The 12,723-nt window shown below is 39.9% G+C and overlaps 1 protein-coding gene across 7 annotated transcripts in view; it reads left to right on the forward strand.

The window, feature by feature from the left end:
* Window positions 1-12,723, forward strand: part of neto1l (neuropilin (NRP) and tolloid (TLL)-like 1, like) — a 71,866-nt gene that overhangs the window by 48,520 nt on the left and 10,623 nt on the right. For all 7 annotated transcript variants that reach the window (XR_010664818.1, XR_010664819.1, XM_065948682.1 and 4 more), the window contains exons 7-8: window positions 5,922-6,004; window positions 7,070-7,215. Coding sequence is in view for 5 of the 7 variants with exons in the window: in XM_065948682.1 (XP_065804754.1) it covers window positions 5,922-6,004; window positions 7,070-7,215 (229 nt within the window). In the remaining 2 variants the exon portion in view is untranslated. The remainder of the gene's footprint in view (window positions 1-5,921; window positions 6,005-7,069; window positions 7,216-12,723) is intronic.

A 12,723-nucleotide genomic window follows, 5' to 3' on the forward strand; every position in this document is an offset into this window, starting at 1 on the left:
CTTATGAATTAAGGACAGGGGCTTGACCTGGGGTAGCATTTCTCCCCTGAAATGTGATTGGCTAACCAAGGGGCAACTCCATAAATCTAACTATGATTTGTTGTCTGCTCAGTCAGAGGCGGGACTGAAGTCAAACCAACTTCTTGGGCTGTGTTCCAACAGTCTTGCCAGTATCTTTCTGGGGAATTCAATGTAGCTCATTTGTTTTCTGGTACTTTGTTCAGTGACTTTTGGAAATTCATTTTCTTTCTTAGTCCTTGTTCTAAAAGGAGTTGGCATCATGGATATATGTTTTTATGTTTTGGTACTATTTAAGTGGAAAACAAGTGCGTTAGTTGGGCAACCCGAATCAAAAATGTGTGGACACACCCGCGCTTCAGCTTGCATTTTTAATACTCTTTATCTTACCTTTTCCGGATTTGGAAAATATATAAATAGGTAAATAAGCAAAGCTCCCATTAACCCAAATACCCAAAGGTTTTGCACAAAGAAGTAAATACATGAAATCATTACAACACTACAGGTTTTTGTTGCTGCAGTTTCTGTCTGCATTCTCCCAGGTGTGAGACAAGGCAGCTGCAGTGTAAGCGTAACTGTGTCACTATTAGTCTCACTAATTCAACGTGTTACAAGATGTTATCCATCATTGCTTTGGCTACCATCCTTTAAAGTCACACAGAAGTCGAGGTAAGGGAAGCTATTAAGCTTTTTTTCCGCCCCTGATCAAATCTGGTTCATAGTAGTTTTCACACTGTTTTTCACACTATGCTGCAGGCTCTTGTTTTGTACTGTACACACACACACACACACACACACAGGCTTATGATATTAACTGCTGATAATCTTGGTGCGACTGTGATTCATGGAAGCAGCAGCTTCTTAGCTCTTATCTTCTTCCGCCCGCAGATTTCCTGCTCACGCCCTTATTTCCCTTCAGAAACGTCCTTCAGATTCAGTTTCTTTTAAGCCCCAAGGCCACAGGAACTATTAGACTGCGTCATACACCTGGAGCCATTCTCTCCATCATCAGTACTCATGTGGAGCTATACAAGTGTAGCATTGAAACAGGTATTAGCAGGTACCCTGGCCGTTTTTGATCGATTAAAAAAAAAAAAAAGCAGGATCGATTCCTCAAGGCTTCTAAGTGCAGTGTATGAGTCAGCAGGCACACCAAAGAGGACCATAAGTCAATTTACTGCTTGTTCCATGCATGCCACCATGTGTGAGGCTGTGTGTGTGTGCTTGAAAGAGCGACAGAGTGACACAGCCTGGCAGTATGATCTATTTTTCTTGGTCTAAATCAGTGTCATATTTCGCCCTGCAGGAGTGCCTCACAAGACAACTCATGGGGCCAAAGGCTGACACTGATAGACAAGGCAGCAAATCAAATTTTTAGCACAGATCTGTCTTCGGTCCTAAAGCTTTCACACTCAGCTACACATAAAATATAACTTACTCCATCTTTCCGTTTCTCTCTTCCTCTTTTTTTTTTTTTTACTCACATGCATTCTCGCACATTACTGCAGAGGATGCAAACAACCCCCTCCAATCGATGTGTATGTGCATGCGGGGGGCTTTCTTTCCCCATGCTGTTACAGTCCTGCACTAGTACCCAGTGTGCCAGAAACAGCAGAGAGATAATGACATCCTATACCGGAGGCTCTAATTAGACTGCACCAGAGAGAAGGAGAGAGGAGAGGGGGGGGGGGGGGGGCAGAGGAGGAGGGAAATGGGAAAGGAAGGGATAAGAGATGTACTTAATAATGTATTTTATCTGCGATCTTAATATTTTGGGATGGATTTTCGGAACGGGGCAGAGGGTGAGAGAGAGGGATGGCAGGAAAGGTGAGGAAGAGTGAAAGATATACCTGCAAGTAAGCAATAAGGAACCAAGTGTTGTTGCCAAAAGTTACAGCATTGCAGCAATTTGGTACTATAATGTGATTGCTTTTCATCACTTTGTCACGTTCTATTTTTTTATATAATTCGATTTGTCAGAAACTAACCTTAGAAAAAGAATTATGAAGCTAATATTTGTAGACTGCGTCACTAAAAAACAACAGGAAGCCAATGCCAACACAGTACTACACATATAGATGTATTTAGGACAGATTAGGATGTTTCAATGACAACAATTGGATTCTAAATTTGACAAAATGAAATGTCATTTCTTCAGTATGTTTTTCCAATATTTCCAATTTATCTGACAGCTGTTACTGTGGAGGAATCTTGCCGTTACCTCATTTTCTCCGCAGACATCATTTGTGTCCTGTTTGTCTCACACTGTCTGGATTCTTCCACCACACCTGCCTGTACTGTCTGACACCTTCTGTGTCTTTTCATGAAGATAATGGCCAAAATATGGACATTCATTCTGACTGTAATGAACAGCACGAACGCTGTTACAGGCGCCTCTTTAGCGACAGTGAGAACATATTTCTCCCCCCCGAGTCAGTGATGGATTCTGCGTCATTATTAGGCACTGCAGAATCAATGAGGAGGCAGCGCTATTTTTCTGCTGGAGCCAATCTCTCATATAACAAATTGGTGATTGTATCTATCTGATCCATTGCCATAATTTGGCTTTCGCGATGTCGTCTGCACTCAGATCTTTCTTCATCATTGGTCAGTTAGAGGATTTAGCCAATGAAAGCTAAAGAAAAACACCACAAAATGCTTTTTTTTCCTGGTATCTCTTGGTCTGTGCAGGTTTTCTTCTACACAAAACAAGGCTTTTGGCTGCCGCTTTGTCAAATCTGGTTTAGTGGTTGCAAAACAATATCAAAGACATGACATATTGTAGTTGTATTTTTCATTGTGCAAACTCAGCAGGATTCGCATGAGCAAAAATTGAAATGACTGCAGTCTGTGATACCATTTGCAGCACTTCATGCAATAAAAACGCTCCAGAACCGCAAGGCTGTCATCTTTTACAGCATAAAAGGGTGTATTTAGCAGCATTTTGTGATTTCTCTTTCTTTTATTCCTCTGTTGCCTCATCTCAGCCAAGTAGCCATAATTGAAACACTTCTATTTCTTGGTACTCTCAAGCACAGCCTGTAACTGTCAGGACTTACAATGGCAGCCACGTCCAAAAGCCACATTTCAGTCTGTGCTGAAATAGTGTTTCAGGTTTTACAGTTCACACTGGCTACGCTCCAACAGTAGTTGGATTTTCAGATACAGTAGTACATCTGCAGTACTTATCTTCTAGGTAAAGGGAACAATGAATCAATCGAGTGTTCTCTGCTTCTTCTTGGCAGATATAGTACAAGTGCTGCATTGGTTTACTTTGTAGTCGTACATCAAAATTGATAAGCTCTCTTTCTTAGGCGACCACAACACTTATTCTTCCCCCTTATTCCTACCATGCTGAGGACAAACCCACAAGGTGTAGCTGTGAAATGAGGCATACAGAAAGGATATAGGAATAGACATAAGAGTCTTCATTATTCTACTCTGAGACATATTATTAAGATGTATGTTATCTTGAAACTGCATTAAGGGTCTGAACCAACAGCAGCTTGAAATTGATATTCATATTCATTGCAAAAAGCTGACTTAGATCTTAAGTTTAGCTCAAAGGATTGCATAGAGTGCAGCTGTAATATATGTCAGAAAATGACAAACGTAATAGTCAACAGCCTTCCAGGCATCAGAAGCCAGCCGTGTTTAGCACTAATTCTAATAGAATAGAATAAAACTAATGCAAATTTTTTGAGCAGATGTGATGTTGTTGATGAGAAGTGAGGGGATCTCTAAAGTGATTCTAATTCCCCCTGGAGGGGGTCTCTAACAAAATGTAATTACGATTCCTCAAACATATATCATCTTTTTAACCAAAACCACAAAACATCAACACCATAAAGCCTGAAGATTACCAAAGTCCAGGCCGAACTCTCCCTGAGGAGCAAAGTGAAAATCCCCAGTGACCTTCAAACTAGTAAACTGAGTTAATGAAATCTGGGTCTCTTTCTGTCAAAAGACTTAAACACATGCTACAGGGTTAAACAGTGAACATTGTAAATATTCAACAGAAAACAAACGTTACACTAAGCGGTTACATGTGATCAATGGATTTGGGAAGGTTTGCCTCAGCTGGTAATTGCTGTCACTGTCCATCCCTTGCCAAAAGCCATAGGATTTATTGTCTCAGAACAATGAATAGCTGTACAAAATGTTCAGCCAATCCTTACAGCAATATATTAAATATCTCTATATATCAAACAGGACAGATACAAACTTTTTATTTATTTTGCAAAACAGCTGGGTTAGTAGAATCCATCCTCTCTGGGCCATGATTTGTACAAAATGTTCAATGGCAATTAGCCAATCTGTGGACACGAAACTAATTTTGGCCACAAGCCTCCTTACACCACCACCTGCCCTGTGACTCCATCCACAATTAATTATCAGAGTTTGTGCTCTTTAATGATCTTTAATGATTGCAGCTTGATATCTTTAATCAGCAATTACCTATAGATGGAGTCTGTTTAAAAAGTTGAATGTACACCATATAGCAATGTTTTCTAATTTTAATTATCTCCCCCTGATTGAATTACCTTTAGTTGGTTACACATGGATGCATTAACTGTATTCTAGGCAGGCAGACTGTGTGTCCAATATGGATGTGACCGGAGAATGACTGGGACAATTTGTTTTATGTCACTGGACTGCTGTGCAACACATAGAGATGAAGCATAGCTTTAGCCACAACATTAACTTTGACTATTACACATAAAAGCAGACTTCTTTGACACCATGCTGCGTGGAATAAGCCATTTAAAAAAAAAAACTTTTCCACCTATGTAACTACTAGGCTATTTCCTTGTTCTCAGTGTAATGGGTTGCAAGCTTTTCATGTCCGACATAAACATGTTCAGCAGATTTGTGTAATTTAACTTCCCAAATAACTTCCTCCGATTCTTGTAGCGAAGCAAATATGGCCACAATAGTGTCTAAAATGACATCGTCTTATTAAATAGGAAATCAATGACACAAATTCAAGACCTTAGGGGAATTGGATAGCTTGTTTTCCATTTTACCTGTCATGCTGTTGAAGCCGAGTTGACATTGCGAGGTCCATTATCCGGCTCCATCTGCAGCTTTCGTCATTTAAAAGCGCCACATTCCCCCCCCGCCCCCCCCCCCCCCCCCAGCCCCCCGTCAAAATGCTGGATCGGTCCACTCATTAACCGTAATGATGGCGAGGGCTGTGTTCGGCCAACCAGAACATGAGCTGTGATTGGGCGATCCACGTCTGATGAATGAGTGACGGGCGATGATACAGAGGCAGTCAGGAAGTGTTAATTTCACCGGGAATGGCTGTTATCAAGGTTGAAAGCAAGGTGGATATTTCACTCAACAGGGGGTTGTTTGGGTAATAAAGTATTCCATATTCTGTTCACATCTGTCAAGGTTTGAAAGTCTTCCTTAAATACTTTTATATCCTTTTAGTACGTTGATCAAAAAGTTTAGTGAAATTCAAAGGTCTCTTTAATAAAAAGAGCTATAAGTGGGGGACATTTTCTTTTTTGAACCTCCAAAGCTTGTGAAATATCCAAGGTCTCCCTAAAGTTTAAACAAGGTTGCAGGTTTTGTGTAACGCTTTATCTCAACAGATACGGGTAATGAGTCCAAAGCTAATAGACTCTGTCCATCTCTGAGTCCTCATTTGATATGCATATGTAATGACTTTGTACAAGCTGCGGCCTGTCAGTCTTATTTCATTACAGGGCTGCTGTATCAGACAGTTGGATAATGAGTAAATTGCACAGGAAATGATTGGAAGGAGCTGAAATCTTCTCTGTCACTCCTCTTTTCCTTTGTTTTGTTTCCACTGTCATGTTCACGTCGAAAGATTGCATCGTTTGATCTCTGCTTTTTCTCTTTTATGTGCTCCTTCCTTATTGCATGGACAGATCTACCTGCGTTTTCTTGACTATGAGATGGCCAATTCCAATGAATGCAAGCGCAACTTTGTGGCGGTGTACGACGGTGGCAGGTACCACTGTTTTAATATTTTTGACCCCTTCACAATCATTTTAGGACCCTCATGACTTGACCATATAATTTACCTTGTGAGGAATTATTGACGTCTTTTGTCAAGGAGAGAAATGAATGGTTTTGACTAGAACAGTCTCACTGTCAATGAATCATTAGCCTTACCTGACCTACTGGGTAACATCCTGCACACTAAAGGAAAAGATTGATTAACTCATCAGTTCTATTTAACAGAATCTATGTACTGCACACGCATCACAGCGAGTACTTTTCTATTCAAGACAAATTACAAAAAGGTTTAGTAAGTTACAGTCGAAAGAATAGTCCAAAATGTCCTGATTTTGTTCTCATTTTGAGTCTGTACAGGAAATACATAGCCACAGCCAACTTAGCCTTGCACAAAGAAGGTAGCATGGAATATTTTGTTTTCAAATGACATTGTTTCTTAACCTTTGGTGACTCCATGAGGTCACTGCAGCTGGCTATGAAATAGTCCACCTCTTAAAGTCATTGTCAATTCAAAACTTGCATTATTTTATACCTAAGTTCTGATTTATCAAACTAAACATAACATGTTTCTGAGAGAGCTTCCAAGAAGCTGGCAGATGGATTCGTTATTGAGGAAGAAGCAGGCTATCCTTTTGCTTTTGTTCCAAGTGTTTATGCTATAATGCTACATTATCTGCTAGCAGTAATTTCATTTCAGACAGACAGCTGGGAAAGAGGTGATTTTAAAGAACAGCGAGACAGAATGCATTTTAACACAAGATAAAAGGATATTTGAATCATGATCATAGACAAGAATGTTTGATTGATTTGAGATAAGGATGTATTATGGAATCTTCACGACTACATCAGGCCTAAAGACACTTCAAAAAGCAAATCTGTTATCTTATGAGAAACAGAATTTGAAGTTGTGATCAAAACGATAAAGCAACAATGGCTACACCATGGCTATTGGCATCTCTTAAACAAAGTAGATCGTTGTAATTCCCATTAATTAATGTCATAAGCAATAATGTTATAATAGACTCTGGTTTTCTTATCTCATTCTGTCATGTCTCAGTTCGGTGGAAGACCTGAAGAGCAAGTACTGCTCCACGGTGGCCAACGACCTCATGCTGGTTTCCACGCTGGGCGTCATCCGCATGTGGGCGGACGAGGCCAGTCGCAAGAGCCGCTTCAGGATCCTTTTCACAACCTACCAAGAACGTAAGACGACACACTGTTACACTCAGACACACCAATGCTGATCATAGACGCCAGACTGACCCGCTTTCAGGGGGGGGGGGGGGGGGGAGGGACCGATTAGCTTATGAATCAAACAGCAACATTGACACAAAAATAAAACAGGTCAGGTCTTTAGTGGTAGCTATTAATGGAAGTAACCATGTTTATGGTGAGTTTTATCCGACGCCATGGGGAAGGGGTTGTCAGAGGTTGCTATTTAGTTTTATGACCATTTAAATCGCAGCGAGCAGAAAACCTAAGAAATGATTTCCAATACATCCTAATACTGCCTATGAGTTATGAACATATTGGTAGACTTTAGCTCAGCACTGCAACAGTACTAGATAGCTCAAAGAACAGAGAAATGGCCTCAGACAGAGGAAGATCAAGTGGGTCAGTATCTCCTCGTTTTCTCTGAGCAAAACACCTGGGAGAGATTTTAAATTCACACAGACTCACATCTTCCTCTTTCTCATTCAAAAGCTCCTCATTCATGGAGCTTGTAATTTGACATGGGATGGAGAGTGCCTGTCTTTGTTCTAATGAGCTGAATGAGGAGGGTTAAAATCTTGCGAGTAAACAGTGTCGGTGTATGTCAGGGCCTTAAAATGACACAGAAATGACACACACACACACACACACACACACACACACACACACACACAGATTGCATTAGTGAACGTTACATCTGCAGATTTGGAACTTGGGAGTGCAAACTCTCAGTTAATGAGATGCAAAGTTTGAACCAAAATGTGCCAAAAAAATATATTTCCAACTGTGACATTTTCAGATTTTGAGAAGGGTTTGTAAGAAGAACACATAACGCATCTTTTATTAAGATGTTGTTATGCAAAAGTGAGTAAAATTCACTTTTCCTAAATGAGCAGGGTTGGCTGAATGTATTACATTTCACAAACTAGGTCTACACACGTCAAGAATGCTAAGCACTCCAGTGAAAATCATTAGCGTACATACCCATGTCCACAGTGTCTCTTTTGCTTGTATGTTGTTGTGATAAGGTGATAAGGATTGGGTCGTTTCTGCAGAATAGGCGACAAAAACGGCAGCAGAGTTGTTTGTGTTGTTGAAGTCAGTGTCCCTTTTGTATGGCATTTTCACCAAGCTAAGCCAGGATGTGCTGTTGCCGGGGAAACGCCTCTACCCAAGTCACTCAGGCAATCTCCAGCCAGACCTCAGCCTTTAGAGCTGCTCCATCCACCACAGCTCAGCAGCACTGCAGCAGCCCAGCGGGGGGGGGGGGGGGGGGGGGGGGTACAGGTGTAACAGAGAGCTCGAGCAGTGAGACAAGTAATGCACTCTGAACTTTTTTTAGACACTCACCTCAAATAGTTTACGGATCATTTGAAAAGTGATACATTTTCTCTTTTTTAAAGCTGTTTCAAGATCATTTCTTTTGCACAATTCTAAGGTTTTAATGACTTGTGGAAAATATGTAATGCTATGTATGTCCATGTGCATATTTAGAAGATTATATATGGTTTTACTGGTTTTGTTTTTTAAGTACTTCCCAGGTCAGTGTTGCCTCCATTATGTAAACACAAAGCTTCCAAATATTTGACATGGCAAATCTATTGAATTTTATGTGTACATTTACTCCTGTTGTTTACTATAGCTAAAAAAAATAATATTGGAAACAGATATGAGTCATCCAATCAAGACCACAATGTTCACAGCAGAAATACAGCTCATAATCCTACTCTTCACCTTAAGAGAGTGTGCAGCTACTAAAAGTGAGTGTGTGTGTTCTCTTACAGGTGTACTCTCTGGATTTGCAGCTTTTAGACCATTTTTTACATAGAAGCACTCCCCTGTTACAGTAGATCCTGAGGGTTTATATGTTTGTTCACAGCTGCTGGTGCCCACTGGGATCAGCAGCTTTTAGAAAACCATTCACAGCTGCTGACTCCCTGCGAGGTGCTCCAATGGGAAGAGTAATGTTCCCAAACGCAAACATTCAGCTTTATAGTCTGTGCTGTGTTTACACCTGCTAATACTACTGACTCTCCTCTGTTTCCAGGCCCACACACACACACAAACACACACACACACACACACACACACACACACACACACACACACACACACACACACACATTTTCTGTGTAAGGTTAACAATTAGAAGCATAAACAAGTGATGCCTGTCTTTACCCAAGAAGCAATTATGTCTTAGGTGATAAATGTAGTTGTGTGACATCTCAGCTGTCAGCATTGTTACGGCTCATCAACAGATACTCGTCTCTGGGGTTGCAGATGGAAATATGCTCCGTCTTTGCCACACACATCACCTCTCGTTTCTAGCAAAGCTTTTGTGCTGTATGCATTTTAGAACAACAGAGTATGCTAAGTGATGTTAAGATATGGATATTTGCTAGGTCTTAACTCAAATCTTAGATTCAAATCATCTTTACACACTTGTTGCCTTTGGTTACTTTGGGATTAAAGAGAATTATGTAGGGATGTATTCGTGAAGCATTTTAATACACTGACTGTAGAGTGAGGACAGAAGCAGCACGAGATGGATGAAATTAATGATGGGTGTATTGATGGATGGATTGATCAACACTTCAATAAATCGATGGATGGATGAACTGATGGATGGAGGGATGGATGGATGGTTGGATGGATGGATGGATGGATGAATGGAAGGATGGATGGATAGATGCATGGATAGATGATTGGTTTGGTTCATGGATGGATGGATGGCTGGATGGTTTGGTTCATGGATGGATGGATGGATCAACACATCGATACATCGATGAAGTGATGGATGGATGATTGGGTGGGTGAATGGATGGATGGATGACGGATGGATAGATTATTGAACTGTCGGATGGAGGAACGTACAGATTGACGGACAGTTGGTCGGGTGGTAACAAACATTGTAACAACAGGAGCACATATAAACAACATAACCTGTTGAAACAGTTTTTCAATGCATTTCCAAAATCAACAAAGTAATCTGTAGGAACACTACAATATTACATTTCATATGAACAGATCTTGAGGTCAGCAGGATTTTGACTGAGCTGAAAGTAGAATTTAATGCCCAAGTCAAGTCAAGTCAAATTATATTATCGATAAGTATATCAAAAACATCATATGACAACCAATTTGTTTTAAAGAATTTTAAATGCAATTAAATTATTCAAAAAATGTTTTTGGCTTGCTTTTAAAACACTTGACATTACATTCAAATATATCTACAATGTTCTTCACTGATAACTACTGAATGAAGTGAATGGAAGGCCTGTACCCGGTGTGTATAGTTTGTCTTTCAGTAACACGTTTGGGGCATTTTGAACAGACTGCAGGTAACAAGGGGATGTGTGAATGACTCCTACATAACAAGAGATGCAGTCATTTAAATCCTTCTTATTGGTTGCCAATGACTTTTTACAACAATGGCAAAAAAGCACAACAGTAAGGTGTCTTACTGTTGCCTTTACTGTCTAAAGGTGTCTTATATATTAACAAAGAGTAATTAAACAATATGACTTCAATCAATAATCTAAAGTGTAAAACTTACAGTGATTTACCAAATTACAGGAAGTGATGGATAAAACAACTGGAGGTGTGATGCTGAATGAAAAACTAGTTTGACATTATTGGAGAAAATATGGGTAAATGCAATCATCCCAATATCCTTAAAAGGGCCCAGCTACAGTCGTACAGAACAAAAGAAAACAAAACCCAGATCTATAATGGTTATTTGATTTAAAAAATTCATTAGAACAATGTGTTGCTTCCAGCTCTTGACTGCAGAATCCCCCTCTGCAGAGGCAGCCAGACTATTCTCATCAGCCTCTCATTTAGGACTTAATTTATGCTTCCAACAGAGACTGTGAACGTCTCCGTGTGGGCAAAAGGGCACTTTTATTAGAGAATGTCTTGGAATTAATTTCGCAGGAGATTAGTGCAGCTCACACTTTTCATAACGCCTGGTCTTGCCCTGTGGTGTGTGGAGCACTCAGAAGCAAAATGAGAAGGGGTGGGCTCCCTCTGCTGGGAAATAACTGTCACAGCTTTGGCATACAATGTATAAAAGAAACAAATGATGAAGAGAGAAATGGAGGAAGGGGTTGAAAATGGGAGGAAGAGCAGCAGAACACACACACAGAGCCACTATGAGTCATGAAAAGCTGGCAAAGGCCCAAACAGCATGGTGCAAAGTGAAAGAAAGAGATAAGTCACTCTAATTTGGTGTGTTATTATTCACTAGGGATAAGTGCTGGGATGAAAACAGCCATACATCACAGTGGTAACACTGTCACATAGTCCCCAGCTCTGCCATACCACTGGCAAGCTGTTTTAGTACCCAGTGCCAGTGTAAGATAAAGAGAGAGAGTGAGAGACTTACAGAGAGAGAGAGAGAGAGAAGCCAAATAGAGTCATCCATTATGCTCGCATGTCGCTGGAAAATAAATAAGTTGTGGAACATTCAGGAATTGAAAGTGCTTGCAAAGTACTTTTGCCCTTCACATATACTTTTTCATAGGACTGTGTGCATGCTGACAGAGGTACATGTAGTTCATTTGATAACTTCTATTTTAAGCTTCTTCACCAATCTACAACACTTCAATTCAGAGGTTAAAATGTTACTTTTTATTCAACTTTTTTTTATATATATGTAAGGTATCATTACTAAGGCTATAATGCTTTAAATACAGAAGTCATGAAAAGCTAGTGAAACATGATAATGTTCAATGGGATCCACTGACCAGCAATAATAGACCCGTGGTTCCCAACCTTTTTTGTCTTGTGACCCCACTTTGTCTTCACAAAACTCTGGGGACACAAGACATCCAAAACACTTACAGCTTTTTGTTAAAACGATTAAAATGTCAATCATGTTTTCATCGTTTTTTTTCTATTGTTTTGCAAGTAAACATTCATTTTACACTTCATTATGGCTCTTTCAGGTACATTATTGTGGCCGTGGCAGAAATGCCAGGATGAGATTTGTGCACAAAGGAAAAATTTTACTTTTTTCAGTGTATGATGTGTTCAGCCTGATGAGCTTGTGTGAACCATGCTGGAAATGAATGCTGGACGCATGATACATAGATGAGAGATAGACTGAAATATTTTAAGTTAGTTAGCTTTTAAAAATGGGCTATGGCCCACTGTAGCCCTGGATAACATTGTGTAGCTTATTTAAGGCATGATCCAATATATTTTATTTTTATTAATTATTATAAATTTCAGGGGAAACCATTTGAATTCCATGCAACCCAATTTTGGGTTAGGAAAGCCTGATAGAGACTAAATAACCCTGCCCTCAACTGCCTCAAGTAATGATACTTCAATTTAATGCAGGAATGATTATGATATAGCAATATACTAGAATAATTTTCAGCTACATATTTGGGGAAGTCAAATTGAGTAAAGTAAAAGATCTAGTACTTATTGTACTACTCTTCATCTGACATTGTGTGGCAATATTTCTGCTTGGGGTAGACAATACGGCTA

Source organism: Labrus bergylta, chromosome 20 (genome assembly GCF_963930695.1).
Source record: "Labrus bergylta chromosome 20, fLabBer1.1, whole genome shotgun sequence".
Lineage (NCBI taxonomy): Eukaryota > Metazoa > Chordata > Actinopteri > Labriformes > Labridae > Labrus > Labrus bergylta.